A 26,046-nucleotide genomic window follows, 5' to 3' on the forward strand; every position below is an offset into this window, starting at 1 on the left:
CATACGGCACTGGCAAACTTCATATCAAGACATCCTTGAAAAAATCTGCTGCATCTACCAGGATGATGAAGATGAAACAAGGGTGGACATTTCAGCAAGACAATGATCCCAAACAAAAAGCCAAGGAAGCTGACTTGGTTTCAAAGAAAATAAAGCTGCTATAATGGCCCAGCCAATCACCTGACTTAAATCCAGTAGAAAATCTATAGAAAGAACTAAAGATCAGAATTCACAGAAGAGGTTCACGGAAACTTCAAGATTTGAAGACTGTTTGTGTGGTAGAATGGGCCAAAACCACACCTGAGCAATGCATGCAACTAGTTTCTCCATACAGGAGGTGTCTTTAAGCTGTCATTACCAACAAAGGATTGTTGGTAATGTGTCATTCCATTTTATTACACATAAGTTAATTTCTGAAATTATTTGTTTTGGTCTCTATGGATTGCATGGGTTGTTAGAAATATATTTATGCTTTCATGTTGTGCCCTGGAGAGAGCTTACTTAATCAAATATTCCCTCCAAAACTGATAAATACACACCCACACACATATATGTATATACATCCACACTGCACAGAATCATTTTAAAATCTGATACTTGAAATATGAAACACTGAAATATGATATATTTCTATTTGATGAATCATGATCTTTATTTGCTCTCTCTAGGTTTTCAGCCAGGCAGCAACCTAAGTTTTGGAGACTCAATGTCCATTCTTCCTAGCAGAAATGAGTTTTCAAGTTCTGACATTACAGTATTGAATATTTTGAACAATAGAAGGGACAGCAACACTAGTACAATCAGCTCTGCATACTTAAGTAGTCGAAGATCTTCTGGAATTTCTCCATGCTTTTCTAGCCGAAGATCAAGTGAAGCTTCCCAAGCAGAAGGAAGGGTTCAGAACATCAGCGTTGCAGATTCGTATGATCCCATCTCTACCGATGCCTCAAGAAGGTCAAGTGAAGCAAGTCAGTGTGATGGTCTGCCTAGCCTCCTTAGCCTCACTCCAGCACAGCAATACAGGTTAAAAGCCAAATATGCTGCTGCTACAGGTGGTCCTCCACCAACACCTTTACCTAACATGGACATGATGAGTCTAAAGACAAGAATGGCATTATTGGGTGACACAAGAGACAGTAGATTATCTCCACTTTCTTCACACAGTGTTCCTAGAAGATGTAGTGATGGTGGAATGAGCACTTTTGGCAGAAGACATTTAATTCCCAGCGAGTTACAAGTGAACACTATGCGTAGAGCAAGTGATCCTGTAAAAATGGTCTCTTCTAACCTATGTACTGGTAGAGTTCAACGTTTCAACAGTCTAAACAGCATTAATTCCCATGATGTGTCTGCAATTTCTGATAGGCGTAGCTTGGCTCTGCAAAATTATACACGTAGTGTATATTCTCCGTGTCCTCCAAGCATTAGCGAAAATGTGGCCCTAGAGGCCATGATCATGGAAGCCGAAGGGAATTTGGATGATGAAGACTTCTTACCAGATGATATGGTTCAGTACCTTGATTCACAAAACCAAAGTTTATATGAAAACACACAAACCACGGAGCCAGAAACACCACAAAACAATGCAGCTTCTTCAAGGAGCAATAATTATGACCACTCCCATATGACTAATGGTTCGTTTTATCATCAAGTCCGCAATGGAGAGCAGTTAGACCAGTTAAATAACAAGAATGACCTCCCAATACAGTGGAATGAAGTTAGCTCAGGCAGTGCAGATCAGTCTCCATCTAGAATGAAATATGGGCAGCGTTTTTCTGCACAGCAAATTCGACCTTTTGTTATGTGTAGTAATATGGGAGTTCAGCAGCAAAACATGCCAAAAAATGGACAGCCACAGCAAAGGGGCTACCATAATGCACAAAATAATTCTCAAATGATACAGCATAATTATAATCTGTACACTAGTTCCCTGGCTAGCAAAGACCAGCAATATCCAGTAGCCTGCATCCCAGTAACCAGAGGGCAGAAGTGTGCAGGTAACAGCCAGATTAACAGTGCTCTTCAGAACTTTGTATCATCCATGCACATTGCTGAGCAGTTATCTGATGCAGCTCAAGTGTTACAGAATCCAAATCTTCTAAACCAGGAATATATGCAACAGCTTGCAACTGAACACATGATATATGGCATGAATTCCTTGGGAGTCAACCGATCTAATCAGATAGTCTCGGGTCAAAACAGTCAGAATGTGGAAGCTGGCCAGAATTACCCACCATCAGTACAGCCCAATGGTAACCAACAATATCCACAGTCCAGAAATCACCTGGCATGCTTTAGCACTGGTGGTAATGGCAAACAAAATGTACAACGAAGTATATCATATCAAGATCAAGTAAATGACAACAACCAACAAATTTACAAAATTAATGGTGTAAAGACGGAAATGTCACCACAGCAACACTGTGCAAATTCACAGAACTATTCAGGTCAGTTGTATGACCAGACAGTGGGATACCCTCAGCAGAGATTGAAATCAAACTCTCAGTCTATCCCAGAAGGCAGCTGCTTAATGGAAGACAATAATAATGCCAATGCTTCTGAGCTTCTCTCACCAGGAGTTAACCAAGTCACAAGTACAGTGAATAATATTGATGGCAGCAGTTTAGATGGGGTGCAGATTGATTTTGATGCCATCATAGATGATGGGGATCATGCCAGTCTAATTTCAGGAGCTCTAAGTCCAAGCATCTTCCAGAACCTGTCCCGTAATTCATCACGTCTAACAACTCCCCGAGCGTCTCTGACATTCCCAACCGTGCCAGTGAGTACCACTAACATGGCAATTGGGGACATGAGTTCTTTGCTAACCTCGCTTGCAGAAGAAAGCAAGTTTCTTGCTGTTATGCAATAGATCAGAGGACTGAAATGAACTGTACATGAATATGAAAGTAACTAATTTTATATGTATGTACGCAATTTTTATCCCAGTTAAAAGGGATACATTCCAAGTATGTTCCATTATGGAATAATGACTCGAGCCCTAAAGTGTTGTAGGGAGAAATAGTCTTCCATTTCAGTTTTGGATCAGTATTGACAGCTCAAAACCATGCATTTGTTTTTCATGCTGTATGGGTCTATATGCTTCCCCTTCAATGTAAAGCGATGTAATAGTGTGATGTATGTGCATGTTTGACATGTTTTTTTTTTTTATCTTAATTCTCTTTAGTTGTTTGGTTTAATCATTTAAGTGACTGATCTTGTGTAAATGTATTCTATTGAAAAACGTAGCTTCCCATTTTAAACCAGCTTATCACGGCTTATTGTGACCTCCCCATTCATCCCTCTATCAGTTTTGCAGGTAATGCAGTTGTAATTACGCACCACTAGAGTGTAAATATATCCAGGCTGCAGTTCTGGTTGATGTTAAAGGTAGCATGCCAAAAATACAGTACATAAAATGTCTTAGTCTATTAAATGTATTGTTATTATTTACATAATTATTTTTTTGTTTTTTGCTTTTTTTTTTTTCATTTTGGAAATAATAGGAATATGTTAAAAATGGGCATCTACGCAAAGGCAATCATGTCGTGTCATGCCAAGTTTAAAAAGGCCAGTCATGACTTATTTAGTCCCTGTAAAACATATATAGGCCGTATGGGCCAGACCTATATTAACACTGACATTTTTTTTTCTTATAACTTGATGTAATAAAAGGCAGTCTGTTTGTAGAAAGGGAAATCTCCACTTGTATTTTGTTTTTATAATTATTTTTATTGTGTGCAAAGTATATGGTACTTTTTTTTTTTGACATAATGATTCAGTACTTGACTTCATGTAGCACTGCAGACATAATTTCCCAAAGAGGCTTGATTTCAATGATGTTAAGTCTTAATATGGTACTACTTTGCTGTTCGATTTTTCATTGTACGATGTCTGTAGTTTTATACATTACATATCAGTGTTTTAGTTCTTTATTGAAATGTATGTGCCTTATTTTATGTTTATTCCTTAAATGGGGACCAAGAATATTGCCAAACCATAGCCATCCTTCCACAGTTCTCCAATTCAGTAGACAACATGCCACTTTTACTCAAGTTTGACAACTGATTTTCCCAAATTTTTTTTTGTTTTGTGAATTTTCAGAATGGCTTTGTATTGCACATTCTGTGAGATTGTAAGTTAGGGTACTTTTGTCACTTTTTTTTTACTTTTTTTATTGACAAGTGTAATCTTTTTTTTTTTTTTAAGTGTAAATAGCTTAAAATGTGCTAGGGATAGAATGACTCTTTAAGGCCGCTAGTCATAGTACATACCTAAAACAGAAGTGGATCAAATAGTGTCAAGTCTAGGACCAGCCTGAAGGAACTGTAGCATACGGTATACAGTAACTGTACTTTTTGCTCTCAGAGCCACTTAGCTTTTTGTAACAAAAAATAAAAATATAAAAAAAATTATTACTTTAATAAAAAGATCTTTGTACCTGACTGTGTTGATAGTTCTTTTACTAAACTGTACCATTGTGATCATGTTAATATTGTTACCCATTTCAATACATTGCCAGTGCACAGCAGAGAAAGCCCATTTGTGAGGTAAGATTTCATTTGTCATTTACAGTCAGGTCCATAAATATTGGGACATCGACACAATTCTAACATTTTTGGCTCTATACACCACCACAATGGATTTGAAATGAAATGAACAAGATGTGCTTTAACTGCAGACTGTCTACTTTAATTTGAGGGTATTTACATCCAAATCAGGTGAACGGTGTAGGAATTACAACAGTTTGCATATGTGCCTCCCGATTGTTAAGGAACCAAAAGTAATGGGACAATTGGCTTCTCAGCTGTTCCATGGCCAGGTGTGTGTTATTCCCTCATTATCCCAATTACAATGAGCAGATAAAAGGTCCAGAGTTCATTTCAAGTGTGCTATTTGCATTTGGAATCTGTTGCTGTCAACTCTCAAGATGAGATCCAAAGAGCTGTCACTATCAGTGAGGCCATCATTAGGCTGAAAAAACAAAACAAACCCATCAGAGAGATAGCAAAAACATTAGGCGTGGCCAAAACAACTGTTTGGAACATTCTTAAAAAGAAGGAACGCATCGGTGAGCTCAACAACACCAAAAGACCCGGAAGACCACGGAAAACAACTGTGGTGGATGACCGAAGAATTCTTTCCCTGGTGAAGAAAACACCCTTCACAACAGTTGGCCAGATCAAGAACAGTCTCCAGGAGGTAGGTGTATGTGTGTCAAAGTCACCAATCAAGAGAAGACTTCACCAGAGTGAATACAGAGGGTTCACCACAAGATGGAAACCATTGGTGAGCCTCAAACACAGGAAGGCCAGATTAGAGTTTGCCAAATGACATCTAAAAAATCCTTCACAGTTCTGGAACAACATCCTATGGACAGATGAGACCGACATCAACTTGTACCAGAGTGATGGGAAGAGAAGAGTATGGAGAAGGAACTGCTCATGATCCCAAGCATACCACCTCATCAGTGATCATGGTGGTGGTAGTGTCATGGCGTGGGCATGGATGGCTGCCAATGGAACTGCTTCTCTTGTATTTATTGATGATGTGACTGCTGACAAAAGCAGCCGGATGAATTGTGAAGTGTTTCGGGAATATTATCTGCTCATATTCAGCCAAATGCTTCACAACTCATTGGACGCCGCTTCACAGTGCAGATGGACAGTGACCCAAAGCAGACTGCAAACGCAACCAAAGAGTTTATTAAGGGAAAGAAGTGGAATGTTCTGCAATGGCCAAGTCAATCACCTGACCTGAATCCGATTGAGCATTTCACTTGCTGAAGACAAAACTGAAGGGAAAATGCCCCAAGAACAAGCAGGAACTGAAGACAGTTGCAGTAGAGGCCTGGCAGAGCATCACCAGGGATGACACCCAGCGTCTGGTGATGTCTATGCGTTCCACACTTCAGGCTGTAATTGACTGCAAAGGATTTGCAACCAAGTATTAAAAAGTGAAAGTTTGATTTATGATTATTATTCTGTCCCATTACTTTTGGTCCCTTAACAAGTGGGAGGCACATATGCAAACTGTTGTAATTCCTACACCGTTCACCTGATTTGGATGTAAATACCCTCAAATTAAAGCTGACAGTCTGCAGTTAAAGCACATCTTGTTCGTTTCATTTCAAATCCATTGTGGTGGTGTATAGAGCCAAAAATGTTAGAATTGTGTCGATGTCCCAATATTTATGGACCTAACTGTATATTGTAGGATCCTGATGGGTCCATTCCTTTTAGTGCAAACTCCAAAAGGCTCTCCTTAAAGTGGTTTTAAACCTTAGACATGAAATATGAACAGAGTATATCCTTCAATAGTGTGTACTTGTATCAATTAAGAGCTCTAAGTCTCATTTCTGTCTGCTACTTCATTCCTCTGTTATCAGCTTGAATCATTTCTAACAAGCTTTCCTGACACCAGAAAAAAAATGGTGACAGAAAAGGGATCTCCAGCAGACTGACAGCCTCAGCTCTGTTCCTGTGAGCTGTGTGGAGGCGGTGTGTCCTTTTCCTCCAATCAGCTCTCAGAGCTCTTGTCCAATGTGCAGTTGCAAGCTCCTCGCCCCCTGCTTTGTGAGTCTATGAAAAATCCTTTTCATCTCTGAGTTTTATAAGGATTTACAAGACAAATGGTTGCAAATAAACAGGTGCAAATTATGATGAAGGATTTGTTTAATCTCTATGTATCACCTGAGGCAAGTCACTTCATTGGGTATATGTAAGAGTTTACAGCCACTAAGCATATTAGCCCATTAAAAAAACACTCAAGAATTTGAAACAAAATAACTAATGGGTCTCACTCCTTCATCAAAACATCTGAAAAGGAGCATGTGAGTAGGTGCCATGGGCAAAGATGGTTCTATGATTTTAGGTGATTCTATCAGGCTAAGTACAGCAAATTTCAAGGTGCCTGCTACATATTATTAGCCCAAAAACCTGCTTCTTTACTCCAAAGCTAACATCTCTCACCTACCGACTGAGGAAAGAACAAACAGAGGGCGCACAGGCCTAGTGCATTACCAGAAAAAATGTTTAATAAGAAATAAAATAGGCGTTGTACTCACAAACGACAATAAAGTCAAGGCACGTCATAAAAGAACAGCTGGGTCAACACCGCGCTGAGTAATAGTCCGCAATAGGGAGTGTAGACATCCAATAGGCTGACGCATTTCGAGGACTTGCCTCTTCCTCAGAGCCTCAGTGCGGTGTTGACCAAGCTGTTCTTTTATGACGTGCCTTGACTTTATTGTCGTTTGTGAGTACAACACCTACAGTGGGGATGGAAAGTTTGGGCACCCCAGCTAAAAATTTGTATTAATGTGCATAAAGAAGCCAAGGAAAGATGGAAAAATCTCCAAAAGGCATCAAATTACAGATTAGACATTCTTATAATATGTCAACAAAAGTTAGATTTTATTTCCATCATTTACACTTTCAAAATAACAGAAAACAAAAAAATGGCGTCTGCAAAAGTTTGGGCACCCTGCAGAGTTAATATCTTGTACTGCCCCCTTTGGCAAGTATCACAGCTTGTAAACACTTTTTGTAGCCAGCCAAGAGTCTTTCAATTCTTGTTTGAGGTATCTTTGCCCATTCTTCCTTACAAAAGTCTTCCAGTTCTTTGAGATTTCTGGGCTGTCTGTCACGCACTGCTCTTTTAAGGTCTATCCATAGATTTTCAATGATGTTGAGGTCAGGAGATTGTGAAGGCCATGGCAAAACCTTCAGTTTATGCCTCTTGATGTAATCCCCTGTGGATTTCGAGGTGTGTTTAGGATCATTATCCATTTGTAGAAGCCATCCTCTCTTTAACTTCAGCTTTTTCACAGATGGCATCAAGTTACCATCCAAAATTTGCTGAAATTTTATTGAATCCATTTTTCCTTCTACTCGTGAGATGTTCCCTGTGCCACTGGCTGCAACACAACCCCAAAGCATGATTGATCCAACCCCATGCTTAACAGCTGGACAGAGGTTCTTTTCATTAAATTCTGTGCCCCTTCTTCTCCAAACGTACCTTTGCTCATTCCGGCCAAAAAGTTCAATTTTAACCTCATCGGTCCACAGAACTTGTTTCCAAAATGCATCAGACTTGTCTATATGTTCATTTGCAAAGTTCAAAGGATGATTTTTGTGGTGAGGACGTAGAAGAGGTTTTCTTCTGATGACTCTTCCATGAAGCCCATATTTGTACAAGTATCTCTTTATAGTGGAATAGTGTACCACAACTCCAGTGTCTGCCAGATCTTTCTGGAGGGATCGTGCAGTCAAACGTGGGTTTTGAATAGTTTTTCTCACAATCCTGCGAGCTGTTCTGTCTGATATTTTTCTTGGTCTTCCAGATCTTGCTTTAACTTCCTCTGTTCCTGATGACTGCCATTTCGTAATTACATTCCGAACAGAGGATATTGACATCTGAAAACGCTTTGCTATCTTCTTATAGCCTTCTCCAGCTTTGTGAGCGTCAACTATTTTCAGTTTCAGTTTTCTAGACAACTGCTTAGAAGAACCCATGGTGCTGATTGTTGGGGCAAGGTCAGATGAGTCTGGGCATTTAAAACCTTTGAGATTGACATAACCTGGTCTTCCCAGACGATGATTGAGAACAATCCATGACACTGGCAGGTCTCAGCTTTGCAAAGGGGGCAGTGCATGCTATAGATTCTGCAGGGTGCCCAAACTTTTGCAGACGCCATTTTTTTTTTCTGTTATTCTGAAAGTGTAAATGATGGAAATAAAATCTAACTTTTGTTGACATATTATAAGAATGTCTAATCTGTAATTTGATGCCTTTTGGAGATTTTTCCATCTTTCCTTGGCTTCTTTATGCACATTAATACAAATTTTTAGCTGGGGTGCCCAAACTTTCGATCCCCACTGTACTTTATTTCTTATTAAACATTTTTTATTGTAATGCACTAGGCATGTGTGCCCTCTCTTTGTTCTTTCCTCATTCAGTATATTTGGATTCCCCCGGTCTATTGAGGGCAGCAAGGTGTGCATGTTCCAGGACATTCTTAATGTGGTTGTAGCCTGCATCCAGTCCATCCCCAAGCGCAGGAGCATTTGTGTTTGCTGGTTCTTTGATCTCTCACCTACCATCCCACTATCTACCAAAAGTGTCATTGTTCCTCAGTAAGCAGTTGACACTGGACAGCGGGAGGGCTTATTTTTAGGTACTGCCTGGTACCTAATATTAGGCAAGACTTTTAGTTTTAAAAGGGATAATAATCAAAGCAATCAATGACTGATTAAAGTAGAAATATAGAAAAAACTTTTTTTTTTTTTAAATTTTGGATAGAGTAATGGAAGGTTGTAGGGTTATGACCTCTATACTTTTTTTTGGCCATCGGTATCCTATTGGGGAGATTTACCTACACTTCCTGTCCCATAGCCAAAACAGGAAGTGATAGGAAATCCCTGCAAATTAAGGAAATCTTTTGTCCCCTTCCCTCCCCCAGGTCACCAACCAACTGGTGTCTCCATTAGAAAATTTCCTCTCTATTACTTTTCTGGTGACGACCCACAATTTGGGATTTTATTATACGTTCATTTTCAATGATGATGGTAAACAGGACAAATAAAGAGGGTGAATCTCTCAGACAGCTATAAAAACTGACAAATGTTATAATCCCTCTCCCCTCTATCCAGAACTATCAGAAAGTTTTGCCTTTATATAATTAAAGTATAACCTTCAAGGCTATTCAGTAAACAATGCAAATATGCGTAAAGGATAAGTTCACCTTTTGGACAAAAATAATAAATGCACATTTTTTTTGCAGGTGAAAACATGTGCATTTATTATTTTTGTCCAAAGGAGCCTGGAAAGCATTGCACAAGCGATCAGTAGATCTCTGATGCCATGCAGGTGTCCTGTAGACCTGTCAGAATTTTTGCTTGTAGCAGATATTCTGAAAGGAAGCTTCGATGAACTACCATGGCTCTCCATAGCACTGTGGTGGTTCACTGAAAACTACAAGCCGACAGCCACTAAGGCTGTTGGGACTTGCAGTTCATTCATTCAGTCTGTGAATGAATGAAGTGGTCATGTGGGCAGAGCCACAGAGAAACTTCTCCCCGTATTATCTGTCAGATAGAGGGGGCGGCAGGCGCGGCTGTATGGGAACATGTTACAAAGGTGAACTTATCCTTTAACCAATGGAGTACCAGCCTGTAATACCCCTTCATTACCAGGTCATCAGTTCAACAATCATTCATAAATGGCACTGGGTAAAGGGCCACTGCTGTTGAAAACGCACCCTGGTTAAATCAGAAAGGAAAATTAATTCTGGCCTAGGTCCTCTTGAATTTATGGTGTATCATGTGTTCATCAAGAAAGATATCAGTGTTTGGTTGGACCCAACTGAATTCATGTGTGGGGAAAGAAAGGAGTATATAAAAAGAGGATGTTCGTAGAGAGGTTCATAAGGGCAGGTGCATACAGTGCATCCAGAAAGTATTCACAGCGCTTAACTTTTGCCACATTTTGTTATGTTACAGCCTTATTCCAAAATGGATTAAATTCATTTTATCCCTCAACATTCTACAAACAATAACCCCATAATGACAACATGAAAGAAGTTCATTTTGAGATCTTTGCTATTTAAGTACACAAGTATTCCCAGCCTTTGCCATGACACTATAATTGAGCTCTGGTGCATCCTGTTCCCACTGTTCATCCTTGAGATGTTTCCACAACTTGATTGGAGTCCACCTGTGAGAAATTCAGTTGATTGGACATGATTAGGAAAGGCATAAACCTGTCTATATAAGGTCCCACAGGTAACAGGGCATGTCAGAGCACAAACCAAGCCATGAAGTCCAAGGAATTGTCCGTAGACCTCCGAGACAGGATTGCATCAAGGCACAGATCTGGGGAAGGGTACAGAAAAATTTATGCAGCATTGAAGGTCCCAATGAGCACAGTGGCCTCCATCATCTGAAAATGGAAGAAGTTTGGAACCACCAGGAATCTTCCTAGAGTGGGCCTCCCGGCCAAAATGAGCGATCGAGGGAGAAGGGTCTTAGCCAGGTTAGGTAACCATGCCCCCGACGGTCACTCTGAAAGAGCTTCAGCGTTTCTCTGTGGAGAGAGGAGAACCTTCCAGAAGAACAACCATTTCTGCAGCACTCCACCTGTCAGGCCTGTATGGTAGAGTGGCCAGACGGAAGCCACTCCTCAGTAAAAGGCAAATGGCAGCCCATCTGGAGTTTGCCAAAAGGCATCTGAGAGATTCTCAGACCATGAGAAACAAAACTCTCTGGTCTGATGAACCAAAGATTGAACTCTTTGGCCTGAATTCCAAGCATCATGTCTGGAGGAAGCCAGGCACCGCTCACCACTTGGCCAATACCCATCCCTACAGTGAAGCATGGTGGTGGCAGCATCTTGCTGTGGGGATGGTTTTCAGTGGCAGGAACTGGGAGACTAGTTAGGATCGAAGGGAAGATGAATGCAGCAATGTACAAAGACATCCTTGATGAAAACCCATTCCAGAGTGCTCTGGACCTTAGACTGGGGCGACGGTTCATCTTTCAACAGGACAACGACCCTAAGCACACAGCCCACATAACAAAAAAGTGGCTACGGGCCAACTCTGTGAATGTCCTGGAGTGGCCTAGCCAGAGCCCAGACTTGAACCCGATTGAACATCTCTGGAGAGATCTGAAAATGGCTGTGCATCGACGCTCCCCATCCAACCTGAGCTTGAGAGGTACTGCAAAGAAGAATGGGGGAAATTGCCCAAAGATAGGTGTGCCAAGCTTGTAGCATCATACTCAAAATGACTTAAGGCTGTAATTGGTGCTAAAGGTACTTCAACAAAGTATTGAGCAAAGGCTGTGAATACTTATGTACATGTGGTTTTTTTTCGTTTTTTATTTTTAATAAATTGCAAAGATTTCAAAACAAACTTCTTTCACGTTGTCAATATGGGGTATTGTTTGTAGAATGTTGAGGAAAAAAATTAATTTATTCCATTTTGGAATAAGGCTGTAACATAACAAAATGTGGCAAAAGTTAAGCGCTGGGAATATTTCTGGATACACTGTATTTGCATCCCTGTTCCCCAGAGGTGCATCTTTCGGTATTTTTTAATACACTAATAATTAAGGAAGTGAAAGTTTATATACAGTATTTATGGGGAATGCCTAGTTTGACAGGAAAAGATTAAGGCACTTTAAAATTTTAGAAATCATTGGTAACAATCCCACATGCAATTTGGGCAAAATTCCTGTATGCATTCCATTTTGACCAAATTGTACCTTTAAATATTTAGCTGATTAGTATTTCAGAGAAACAGATAATACAATATAGTATTCTATTCCAACTGTGCAACTCCTCTAAGAAGTCCTAGGGCACAAATGAAAGAGTATGTAAACCCAATCTTTCATATTCCTAATATGTTCTGGCTGTACCATGTACTTGTGTGAAAAAGTATCCTGTCCTCTTTGTATTAATTCCTTTGTATGAAATCCCTGGTGTCCTGCCAGTATCCCTGCTTTCCTATTGGGTTATGAGGGTTTACAATCACTCTAAAACATAACTAAAGGCAATTTTTTTTAGTTCTGGGTGGAGAGTGATTACAACACCTGTCAGGTTATTATTGCTGTCTGAGACCCCATATATATATATGTGTGATATGTGATTTTGAAAGTCACGCGCAGGCCCTACCCGGGCCGCTGTGGGTGTCAATCACCGGGTCCCGGACGGTGATTACTCACCCAGTGATCGCGGAGCATTACCGATGGAGGGAGAGAACTGTACGTAAACAATACAGTTCTCTCCCCTGTCAGCTCCTGCACACTGCTTTGCATGGCTCTGCTGATCCCTCATCAAGCCTGATGAGGGAGCACGCATGCTCCAAACACGCGCCAACCCCTGCCATCATGTTACCAGAAGTGAGGGAATCCTGGAACTAGGAGGACGTGCTGGAAGCCACCAGCACCACCACTGGATGCCGGTGGCCACCTCCATACAGAGGCTTCACACTCCATTACTACAGCGGATGCTTATTAATTAACAAGCGCAAACCTTCTTATGCTTTGTGAGTGGCCTGTATTACTACACTTAAAAAGCTTTCATACTGCACTTAGAGGGCACCAACTCTTTCTTCCTCATCTTTCACAGGGCCTCTCTAACTTGTTATTGGCCAGCTGCATCCACTCCATGGTGCATCAGAATTACCTATAGGACTCTTTCTAAGGACATTTTATTTGTATATTTATTACAGTATATTGTTCATGATTTATTTTCCCTAATTCCATCACCATTGATTATATGCTTATACATACTATTGTATGCCGCATCTACCTCCCTACTCCATCTCGCAGTGCGCCAAATATCCTACCTGCCTTGTACAGTATATTGCCTATGCCACCAGACCAGACTTTCATATGTTCCATTTAACCACTTCCAGTCTGGACACTTTTACCCCCTTCCAGTCTGGACACTTTTACCCCTTTCCTGACCAGGGCCATTTTCAGCTTTCAGCGCTATCACACTTTGAATGACAATTGCGCGGTCATGCAACACTGTACCCAAATGAATTTTTTACCATTTTTTTGAGACAGATAAAGCTTTATTTTGGTGGCATTTAGTCACCGCTGGGATTTTAATTTTTTTTGCTATGTAAATGAAAAAGTCCAAAATGTTTTTAAAAAAGCGTGTTTTTTATAAAATTTTGCAAATAAATAATATTTCATCTTAAATATTGGCCAAAATTTATTCCATTATCTTTTTAGTAAAAAAAAAAAATCCAAATTAGGTTATAACCAAAAATTATAATTTTTAAACATTTTTTTTTACATTTTTATTTTTTTATATGATTATTTTTTATTTTTATTTTTTTTTACATACTGTCACCCTAGCAGTACAGTGTCACCATGGTGACACTGTACTACTTGTGGGATGTGATGAAGATTTTTTTTTTTTTTTTTACACTGATTGCTTTTACACCCATATAGAATGTAAAAGCAATCATTTCTCTTTCTCTCTGTCTGCATTCTTGCAGTCATTGAGAAGTACTGAGTGAGCTGTGATTGGTCACAGCTTGTCACATGGTACAAGGCTGTTGTGAATAGCCCTGTACCATGTGACCTCTGTGATCATTCACAGATTTCACACGTAGTAAGCAGTGATGTCAGAAGTGACATCTTGCTTACTACTTTGCATGTGATCACTGATTGGCCAATCAGTGATCACATGATCGGGACCTCGTACAGAGGTCCCGTCCGACGATCGGTGTTTCCCTGTGTCCGGAGGAACAGCGGGCACCGGATCGCGGTGCTGTGCACTCCCAGGGAGCGCGCACAAGCAGGGTGCGGGGAGGCCGTTTATAAACGGCCACCCGACCCTGCACTGCCACCGCCCTGCCGTTTATATACAACAGCCGGTCGGGAAGTGGTCAGGCCTTGTTTTTTGGAGAGGCAGGGAAGAGCAAAGTTTCATCTGTTGTATGGCAGTAAACTTGTCCACAATGTTAACAAATGTCATTGCTATGTAACAATGAAAGCATAAAACACAAAAAAATGACCTTTCACTTATACACACATGAAAAATATAATATGGGGGTTTGGGTGTGATGAATTCACAGGCGATCCAGTGCAGTTCGTTTAGTGATGTTTAATTTTGAACCTCAAAAAATCCAGATGCATCGGGTTGTCAGTATGTTAAACCAGCATTGAGATGCCTCTAGAGGGGCTTGTTTGTTTGAAATAATTTAATGGAAGTAATAATGAGATCATATGTGAATGGTTCTGGTTTTCCCCATATGTTGGCTGGTCTGAATACAACCCAGGACTGAATACAGCTTCTTCAGGATTCTTTTCTATGATGACATGGGGTTTATTTACTAAAGGAAAATAGGTTGTTCACTTTGCAAGGAAAGTTGTACAGGCCAAGGGAACTATTCCTGAAGCTTTACGAATAGGGTGCAATTTCACTTTGCAATGAATACCAATCACATGAAAGGAAAAAAAACAACATTTTTGCTTGCATATGACCAGATGGTGGAAGTCACCTCATTCACTGAGCTCTGAGAAAATTCACTTGCAGAGTTAACAGTCTATTTTCTTTTAGTAAATTAACCCCTTAACGGCCTGTTTTCTCATTAAAATTGATGATTTCTTAAAAATAATCTAAAGGTGAAAATGTTCTCTTCAATCTGAGAAGTCTATGGAATGTAGGATGCTTCTTCTATTAGTGATTTAGTACCTTCCAAGATACAGCATGTTATAACTTTACTGGCACAGTGTCTTGTATCAAACGTATGACTCCAGCAAACATGGAACTGCTGCTTAACCACTTCCCGACCGGCCGTTGTATATAAATGTCCGGACGGTGGCACTGCAGGGTCAGGTGGCCGTTTATAACCGGCCTCCCCACACCATGCTTGTGCGCGCTCCCCGGGAGCGTGCAGCACCGCGATCCGGTGCCCGCTGTGTCCTCCAGACACAGTGAAACACCAATCGTCGGACAGGACCTCTGTACGAGGTCCTAATCATGTGATCACTGATTGACTAATCAGTGATCACATGCAAAGTAGTAAGCAAGATGTCACTTGTGACATTATTGCTTACTATGTGTGAAATCTGTGAATGATCACAGAGGTCACAAGGTACAAGGCTATTCACAACAGCCTTGTACAATGTGACAAGCTCTGACCAATCACAGCTCACACAGTAGTTCTCAATGGCTGCAAGAATGCAGCCAGAGAGAAGGAGAAATTATTGCTTTTACATCCTATATGGGTGTAAAAGCAATCAGTGTAAAAAAAAAAAAAATCTTCATCACACCCCAAAAGTAGTACAGTGTCACCATGGTGACACTGTACTGCTAGGGTGACAGTATGTAAAAAAATAAATAATATAAAAAAAATAAAAATGTAAAAAAAAAATATTTAAAAATGATCATTTTTGGTTATAAACTAATTTAGCTTATTTTTTTTTTTTTTACTAAAAAGATAACGGAATAAATTTTGGCCAAGATTTATGAGGAAATATTATTTATTTGCAAAATTTTATAAGAAAAACACTTTTTTTCAAAATTTTCGGACATTTTCCTTTACATAGCAAAAAAAAATAAAAATCCCAGCGGTGAAAAAATACCACCAAAATAAAGTTTTATCTGTCTCAAAAAAATGGTAAAAAATACATTTGGGTACAGTGTTGCATGACCGCACAATTGTCATTAAAAGTGTGATAGCGCTGAAAGCTGAAAATTGCCCTGGTCAGGAAGGGGGTGAAAGTGTCCGGACTGGAAGGGGGTAAAAGTGTCCGGACTGGAAGGAGGGGAAAGTGTCCGGAATGGAAGGGGGGGAAAGTGTCCGGACTGGAAGGGGGGAAAGTGCCCGGACTGGAAGGGGGTGAAAGTGTCCGGACAGGAAGGGGGGAAAGTGTCCGGACAGGAAGGGGGGGAAAGTGTCCGGACTAGAAGGGGGTGAAAGTGTCCGGTCTGGAAGGGGGGGAAAGTGCCTGGACTGGAAGGGGGGGAAAGTGTCCGGACTGGAAGGGGGGAAAGTGTCCGGACTGGAAGGGGGGGAAAGTGTCCGGACAGGAAGGGGGGGAAAGTGTCCGGACTAGAAGGGGGTGAAAGTGTCCGGACTAGAAGGGGGGGAAAGTGTCCGGACAGGAAGGGGGGGAAAGTGTCCGGACTAGAAGGGGGTGAAAGTGTCCGGACTAGAAGGGGGGGAAAGTGTCCGGTCTGGAAGGGGGTAAACTGTATCACCAACATTTTACTTATTATGATAGCTGCAAATGTAGTGATGTGAGTAAAGTGCAAATAGTGGGAGTCTATTAATAGTGTGTTTCTGTTGGATTAGTTTTGTCAGATAATTGGCAGCATAATGACAGTTTAGGCAATGTGACTGTGTGACTGCGTTTATCCATCAATGCCTGAAGCAGCCTGAGTTCCTGAGAGCCTCTTAATCCTGAAAGCCTATGTGAAGGTACAAAAGACCATGAACTGTGTGCAATTGTGATACATTTAAAAGACTGGGTGAGTTATCTTTTATTACATTTACCTAATCCTGCAAATGATAAAAGTTCTATCCTCTCTATATTTTATGCCCATAGGATGAGATGAACTGAATTATATGATTTATTTAAGTCTGTGATATGGATCAGATTAACTGTAGCAATTTCATGTTATGGGAATAATCAATATAATTCTAATTATACTTAAAGATTTACAGTGATGAGGTATCCTAATTACTCTACTCTAAAAACAGCATTTATTGTTTTTTTAACATACTTCCATCTAAATTTAGGTTACATAAACCTAGATTAAATAAAAGTGTTTAACTTTGAAACCAGTCTTGATCAACTTAAACATTGCTATTGCTGAGACACAGATAAATGAGGTTTTCATTCCACCTTTTACACCTATTGAGGTAAGTGTGCAATTATAAGAGCACTAGTCAGAGGCAGATAGACACTGTAAGTAGACAGTTGATATATATATATACACACACACACACACTATATTGCCAAAAGTATTGGGACACCCCTCCCAAACATTGGATGCAGCTGTTCCAATCCCCTCCATGGCTACAAGTGTATACAATCAAGCCCCTAGGCATGCAGACGGCTTCTACAAACATTTGTGAAAGAATGGGTCGCTCTCAGGAGCTCAGTGACTCCAAGCGTGGTACCGTGATAGGTTGCCACCTGGGCAATAAGTCCATCCGTGAAATTTCTTTGCTACTAAATATTTCACGGTCAATTGTTAGTGGGATTATAACAAAGTGGAAGCCACTGGGAACAACAGCAACTCAGCCACAAAGTGGTAGGCCACATAAAATGACAGAGCGGGGTCAGCGCATGCTGAAGCACACAGTGTGCAGAACTCACCAACTGTCTGCAGAGTCAATAGCTAATTCCTACCTGATGCTGATGGCACAGGGGGGCTCTGACGGTAAAGGGGGACTCTGATGGTACAGTGAGGTTCTGATGGTAAAGGGGGTTCTGATGGTAAAGGGGAACTCTGATGATATAAGGGGGCTCTGATGGTAAAGGGGAACTGGTAGAGGAGGATATGGGATAGGGGAGGTGTCTACATTGCTTTATGTTAATATTGTTAAATTTGTTGATAATATTTATTCTCCATAAAACATTTACAAGTGTAATATCATGAAATAATTTACAAGGGCGTGTTTAGAGGCAAAATTAGGGAAGGGGCAGGGTAGGGGTCGGGTAGGACAACTGAGTAACTCTTAAGGCATGGCTAGTAGCTAAGGAACTGACATTTTGAGCCCTGGTATATATATATATATATATATATATATATATATATACATATACACAGTGCCAAGCATAAATGAGTACACCCCGTTTGGAAAGTACGATTTTAATCAATATCTCAATGAACACAAGTACAATTTCCAAAATTTCAAGAACAACCTTTTAGAGCCTGGATGCTGGATGGAGATGATGATGCTCAACTTGTCTCTTCAGAATTCCCCATAGGTGTTTGATTGGGTTCAGATCAGAAGACTTACTTGGCCACTGAATCACTTTCACCCTGTTCTTCAGAAATGCAACAATGCCTTAGATGTGTGTTTTGGATCATTGTCATGTTGGAAAAATGCACGACAACCAAGGGCACGGAGTGATGGTAGCATCTTCGCTTTCAATACAGAGCCATACACCTGTGAATTCATGATACCATCAAATGCAGCTCCCCAACACCAGCAGCACTCATGCAGCCCCACAGAAGGACACTGCCACCACCATGTTTCACTGTAGGCACCATGCATTTTTCTTTGTACTCCTCACCTTTGTGATGCCATAGAGTTTTGAAGCCATCAGTTCCAAAAACATTTATATTGGTCTCATCACACTGAATACAGAATCCCAGTAATCTTTTTCAGCATGGGCCCTTGCAAATTCTAGGGGGGATTTTTTTGTGCATGGGCTTTAGGATTGGCTTCCTTCGTAGACGACACCCATGCATGCCATTCCTCTGCAGTGTATGCCATATTCTGTCACGGGAAACAATCAACCCAGTTTGGCTTTCTAATTCTTTAGCTAATGGTGGTGCAGTGAACTTGTATGACAATTTTCTTCAACCCTTCTCATCTGTAGATGCTCCTGACGAGGTATTAACGTCTGTGGACAGCCTGGACATCTCTGTGAGATGGTTACAGTTCCATCTCTGTTAAATTTTTGTATCACTTTTGCTACAGTATTCTGATAGCTTTGCTGATCTTCTTGTAGCCTTTACCTTTCTTGTGTAAAAAATATTGAATTTTGTTGTCTAAATGTATCTTTGCTCATAAGACTTTCATTGGGGTGTATTCCTTTTTGCAACATGGTCTTGAATTAATTTGGAAAAATTAGGAAAAATACTTTTTTGTGTGCAAATTTAAAAATCTTGTTTGCAATCAATGGCTCACATTTGTGGGAGTGTTTTGTAGTATAGTGTGCCATAGAAAATGTTGATTCTGAAAGGAAAGGAAAGGTTTTCTGACAAATCTGTTGGAGTGTACTCATTTATGCTGATCACTATATACAGGTGAAACTCGAAAAATTAGAATATGGTGCAAAAGTTCATTTATTTCAGTGCAGCAACTTAAAAGGTGAAACTAATATATGAGATAGACTCATTACATGCAAAGCAAGATAGTTCAAGCCGTGATTTGTCATAATTGTGATGATTATGGCTTACAGCTCATGAAAACCCCAAATCCACAATCTCAGAAAATTAGAATATTACATGCAATCAATAAAACAAGGATTGTACATAGAACAATATCGGACCTCTGAAAAGTAGAAGCATGCATATGTACTCAGTACTTGGTTTGGGCCCCTTTTGCAGCAATTATTGCCTCAATGCAGCATGGCATGGAAGCTATCAGCCTATGGCACTGTTGAGGTGTTATGGAAGACCAGGATGCTTCAATAGCGGCCTTCAGCTCTTCTGCATTGTTCGGTCTCATGTCTCTCATCTTTCTCTTGGCAATGTCCCATAGATTATCTATGGGGTTCAGGTCAGGCAAGTTTGCTGGCCAATCAAGCACAGTAATCCCACGGTCATTGAACCAGGTTTTGGTGCTTTTGGCAGTGTGGGTGGTGCCAAGTCCTGCTGGAAAATGAAGTCAGCATCCCCATAAAGCTCATCTGTGGAAGGAAGCATGAAGTGCTCCAAAATCTCCTGGTAGATGGCTTCGTTGACCCTGGACTTAATGAAGCACAGTGGACCAACACCAGCAGATGACATGGCTCCCCAAATCAACACAGACTGTGGAGAGGGGTGGGGCCTGTGCATGGCGGCGTTGGAGAGCATGAGGTAGGTGCTCTCCGAAAAAAGTTCTGACCCTAAAACCCCCCCTATGGCTTAGCGTTGTCTGACACCTACCCCTAGACTTACCAGTCAGAGATGGGTTCTTGGCCTTGAAGGTGTGGTGGTGCCCGGGAGGTGAGAGCGGATCCAGCTGTCACTCCCCCTGAGACGCTGAGCGAGGTTTGCAGCGAGGAACCTGGAGACAGCGGCGGGTTGCCGGGGAAACGAGGTGACCCACGTGGGTGCCACAAGGGAGCACTGGGAGGAGGAGAAGCCGGCCGGTGTCTGGAGGAGAGAGAGAGACACGGCAGGTTTCCCGATTTGCTCCCTGGTCAGTTTCTCGGATCCCAAGTCGGTGGGCGAGTGGATGCCCTACCAGACCCCTAAGGATTCAAGTACCCCAAGACACCTTGAGGAATCCCCCCTAATAAAAGGAAAAGTGCCTGGAGAGCCTAACAAAAGCAGCCTGAGCCGGCTCACAGAGGAAGCAAGGAAGAGGAGGGTGAGTGAGAGCAGCTTTTGATCATTGTATATTGCTTGGTTTGGCATGGCAGGAAGGAACAGTGTGTGAAGTGGAGAAGGGGGATTCCCAGGGGATTCTTAGGGAGATTGGAGGCAAGGAAGAGAAAGTGGATGACCATAGAAATGAAAGTAAAAGTTAAAGTGGACACTAAAATAGTAGGTTAAATCCGGGCTTCCTGTGTCTATTTGAGTTTTCCCTGGTGGCTGATAAGAGGTCAGTCTTTTAGAAGATATGAAGAACAAAAATGTTAAAGGAAGTGGGGCCAAGGGAGCTCAGGCCAGCTCGATTAAAAAGTATACGTCTCAGGGGAATGTGACCCCAGAAAGACCCCTGGGGATAAATGAAAAGAGCGAATTGGAAAGCAGTTTGGGAAAAAAGCCCTAGACTATCCCTAGGAATGGACAATGGCAGTCAAAATATGTTAGAAAATGTGGAGGGGAGAGAACTTGAAAGGGAATTGTAAGTGCCAAATAAGAAAGAGATGGCAGAAATGTTTAAAAATTTGGAAAAGTCAATAAAGCAAGAAATAGCAACGATACTGAATGATCTTGGGCAATTGTTATGCAAAGTGGAAGAAATGGAGGAAAAACTTAAAAATCATGCCCAAGATATCGTAGAACTTAAGAAACGGACACTGGAAATCAGGAAAGATCAAAAGAAATTGCTTTACTAAATAGAGGTCCAAGAAAATAGGGATAGAAGGAGTAATCTCAGGATACAAGGAGTCCCAGAGAGTCCACAGGGAGAGGATTTGAAAGGGTTAATGAGCAAAATCTTAAACTCCATAATGGACAGACCTACTTCAGAAATGTTTAAATTGGACGGTGCATCCAGAATAGAAAAAGCCCAACAAGGAAAAGATAGAGAAAGATCGAGAGATATAATTAACCAATTTCATAGGCTGAGTGATAAAGAAGAGATTTGGAAGAAAATTAAGAGAAGAACAAATATCAAGTATGCAGAAATAAACATTCAAATTTTTGCGGACTTAGCACCAGAGACATTATGGAGAAAGAGATCTTTAAAACCCCTGGTGGATCTGATGAGAAAACAAAATGTGCAGTATAGATGGGGAGCCCAGGCGAGCTTAATTGGATGGAAAAACTGACTCACGGCTATTGTGAGATTTCCTGAGGACTTGAGAGACTTTTGTGATAGATTTGACTTACAGAGAATAAGGTTACCAGGGTGGGAAGAAGAAGAAAGAGATATAGGGGCTACGGGGAAAGAGGATTGGCAGCTAGTAGGAGGGGGAAGGTAGGGAGGGGAATGGTTGAGAGGAGAGAAGAGTATTTTTTCTTTTTCTTCTTCTTTCCTCTCTCCTCTTTCTCTCTCCATGATTTCTCTGTGTGAATGCTGTTTTCATTCTCAAGTGTCGGTGAGAAGTTATTGAACTAGATAGATAAAGGGACGGGGGGGGAAGGGGGCCATATATGGACGGAATTCAACCCCAAGGTTTTAAATCAAAGGTGGGTTTCGGCCCTCAAATGATTAGTAGGCAAACTTCAAGCCTAAAAAGAGGGAGGATGGTGGGGGGTGGGTGGGGAGAGAGAAGAGGGAGGGGGGTATTAGGGGTAACACCTTGCGAGCTGAGAGGAGTTATGAGAGTAGCGGGAGAAGAGGGAGTTGGAGGAGAAGGGAAATATGGAAGAAGTACAGTTTGTTACGTATAATGTAAATGGGTTGTATTGTCCTGGGAAGAGATTTAGGTTGTTTAGAGAGTTGCAACACAGAACATCTTCAGTGGTTTTTTTTACAGGAGACACACCTAGAAATGGAGTCAAATGTTAGGCTGAATACTAGACATTATCCGGTATGGTACTATGCAGATTCACCAATTAAAAGAGCAAAGGGGGTAGCTATAGGGTTCGCAAAGAATATTTAGAGAGATTTAGGTTGTTTAGAGAGTTGCAACACAGAACATCTTCAGTGGTTTTTTTTACAGGAGACACACCTAGAAATGGAGTCAAATGTTAGGCTGAATACTAGACATTATCCGGTATGGTACTATGCAGATTCACCAATTAAAAGAGCAAAGGGGGTAGCTATAGGGTTCGCAAAGAATATAAGGTTTGAGTTGGAGAATAGAATGATGGATCCTGAGGGAAGATTTCTGTTTCTGAGGGGTAAATTGCAAGAAATTGAGTGCACAATAGTTAACTTATACTGCCCAAATAAGAAGCCGGAGATATATTTTAAGGGAGTATTGAAAAAATTGATGGGTTTTAAAAAAGGCCGTCTGATACTGGCTGGAGATTTTAATGTTTGTATGGACCTGCGGATGGATACAACCTCTTCTGTGCAGAGGGAGGAGAATAGGTCTCTGAGATCATTAAAGAAGTTGATACATGAATGCCAATTGGTGGATATATGGAGAATTAAGCACATGAAAGACAGAGACTATACCTTTTTCTCACATGCAGATGAGAAAAACTCTAGATTGGACTATACAGTGATAGAACATTGATTTATAGAGTCTGTAGCAGAAGCAAAAATTGAAGTAAGGTCTTTATCAGATCATGCCCCTGTTGCAATGAAATCAAGATGGGGAAGAGAGGTGAAGGGAGGCTTAGTTTGGAAGATGAATGAGGCACTTCTTCTGGATCATGAGATTGATCAGAGGATCGAGATGGAAATCAAACGATTTTTTGAGGAGAATGATACAGGAGATGTATCGGTGGCTACAGTGTGGGAGGCTCATAAGGCTTACATTAGAGGATTACTTATTGCAATGGGGCAAAAAAGAAAAAAGAAAGGGGGGAAAAAATTTGCGGACTTCTAAAGGAAATATTTGATCTTGAACAGGTGCATAAAAGTAAAATATCTAAGGAGATAATGAAGAAGATAATAAAAAAGAAAGAGGAGCTAGAGACCTTGATGGAAGAGGAAAAAAGAAGAGTTTTCAATAAAGTAATAATTGAAAGGTACAGATGGGGAGATAGGCCGGGAAAGTACTTAATGAGAGCCTTAAGGAAAAAGAAAAATAGGAATTACATAGAAAAAATAAGAAACCCCAAGGGTGAAGTGGTTCACTCAACTAAAGACATTGCGAAAGTATTTAAGGAATATTATAGTAAGTTGTATAATATCATCCCCCAAGATACTATGAATAAAGTTGAAATAGTAAATGGTGAAAAAAGAACATACTTAAAAAACGCAGGTCTACCAAAACTGAGTGAAGTACAATTGAACTCCCTAGAATCAGAAATTACACTAGAAGAAATAAAAACAGCATTAAAAAGTACTATGGTGGGGAAAAGCCCGGGGCCAGATGGGTATACTGTGAGATACTATGAAAAAATATAAAGAACTGTTAATACCCAAATTGAAGATATACATGAACGCCCTGGGAGGGAGATGGAAATGAGGCGAGCATCTCTACAGGCTAATGAAGTTTTAATTAATAAGGAAGATAAGGATGCCTCCCAGTGTTCAAGCTATAGACCAATCTCATTGTTGAATGTAGATACTAAATTGTACGCAAAGGTATTGGCAAATAGGTTGAAGGATTTAATGCCTGATTGGATACACGGGGATCAGGTGGGGTTCATCCCAGGGAGAGAGGGCAGAGACAAGGGGTTGAGATCATTGTTGCTTATTCAGGAAAGTAGAAAAGGGAAAACCCCGGTGGTGTTGTTGTCAATTGACGCTGAAAATGAGTGAATTGGAGATTTATGATGGACACCTTGAAAGTGCTAGGGCTGGGAGTTAGAATGAGAGAGTGGATTGGAAAGTTATATAGGATGTCCTCAGTAGCTATTATGGTTAATGGAGAAAGGTCCGAGTTTTTCGGGATGTCCATTGTCCCCATTGTTGTATGTTTTATCTTTGGAGCCATTGCTATTTACAATAAAGAAGAATATAGATATAAAGGGAATATGGATAGGAGATAGAGAACATAAGGTGGCGGCCTACTCGGATGATCTGATGTTCTATGTGGGAAATCCTAGGATAACACTCCCAAATTTAATGAGGTTATTGAAGGAATACGGGGAGTTATCAAATTTAAAAATTAACCCGACAAAAACTGAGATCTTAAATATAAATCTTACAAACAGTGAAAAAGAAAAAATACAAGAAGAATTTCCCTTCGTATGTAGAGAAAAAGAATTAAAGTATCTAGGGGTAAAACGTTCTGCTTCATATAAGAATTTGTATAAACAAAATTATATTTCACTATTAAACGAGATTAAAGTGGAATTAAAGAGATTAGGGGGAGGAAACCAGTCTTGGATAGGACGCATGAATCTGATAAAAATGGTAATTGTGCCCAAAGTCTTATATAAATTCCAAATGGTTCCAATCAAACTTCCAGAGGTATATTTTAAAGAACTTAAAAAAATGATAAGATATATTTGGAGGAACAAAAAACCTAGAATATGTTATGAAACGTTGAGTAGAAATAAAGAGAGGGGTGGTTTGGGAGTGCCAGACTTTAAGAGATATTATAAATCTGTAATATTGGCAAGGATTTTTGATTGGACGCACAATCCAGGGAAAAGTTGGGCCAAAATTGAAAATACACTGAGTGGAACAAATCTAAGTAGGATCATATGGGTGCCCGCACAATATATAATAACACAAGCTTGTACACGTTAAATGTTTTAAGAGTTTGGGAAATATTGCACTGACAGAAGGGGTGGGATTTTAATTCACTGTTAATGCCACTAAGGAATACAGAGTTTTTCGGCCCAGGTAGGGAGGGTATCACAGGAAAATGGATTATAAAGGAGGACGCGCAATTGAGAGATATAATGGTGGGGAAGGAATTGGGATCATATAAGGAGTTGGAAAAGAAGAAAGGAGACGTTTTCAATAGGATAGAGTGGCGATATCACCAATTGAAGCACTTTGTTGGGAGACTCCCGAAACCTTTGAGAACTAGAAAGGACTGGAATCCATTTGAAAGGTTGTTAGAATCACGGGGAGATGGAAAACATGGAATTGCTAAAATATATAAGATTTTCACTGGATTAGACACCAGCACAAAACCAATGTATATAGGGAAATGGGAAAGAGATTTGGGGATGGAAATAGATGAAGGGAAGCAGAAGAAAATATATGGATTAATTCACAAAAATATTAGCATGCGAGAGGTGGAAATAAATTATGTGTTTGATAAGATGGCATATTACACCACAAATTGAACATAAAATGAATGGGGAGATTTCACCACTGTGTTGGAGGGGTTGTGGAGAGATAGGCACGTTGTACCATATATGGTGGGAGTGCTCAAAAAT

At 40.5% G+C, this 26,046-nt stretch overlaps 1 protein-coding gene across 3 annotated transcripts in view; it reads left to right on the forward strand.

Annotated features, from left to right (window-relative positions):
• The window catches only part of GLI3 (GLI family zinc finger 3), a 487,507-nt gene extending 483,062 nt beyond the window's left edge, over nucleotides 1-4,445 (forward strand). For all 3 annotated transcript variants that reach the window (XM_089691206.1, XM_089691208.1, XM_089691207.1), the window contains exon 15: nucleotides 669-4,445. In XM_089691206.1, the coding sequence (XP_089547332.1) occupies nucleotides 669-2,872 (2,204 nt within the window). In that variant the 3' untranslated portion in view covers nucleotides 2,873-4,445. The remainder of the gene's footprint in view (nucleotides 1-668) is intronic.
• Nucleotides 4,446-26,046: the final 21,601 nt, after the last annotated feature.

The sequence above is a fragment of the Staurois parvus genome, unplaced genomic scaffold (genome assembly GCF_062004578.1).
Source record: "Staurois parvus isolate SC_StPar_1 unplaced genomic scaffold, SC_StPar_1.0 ptg000554l, whole genome shotgun sequence".
In the NCBI taxonomy this organism is placed as follows: domain Eukaryota; kingdom Metazoa; phylum Chordata; class Amphibia; order Anura; family Ranidae; genus Staurois; species Staurois parvus.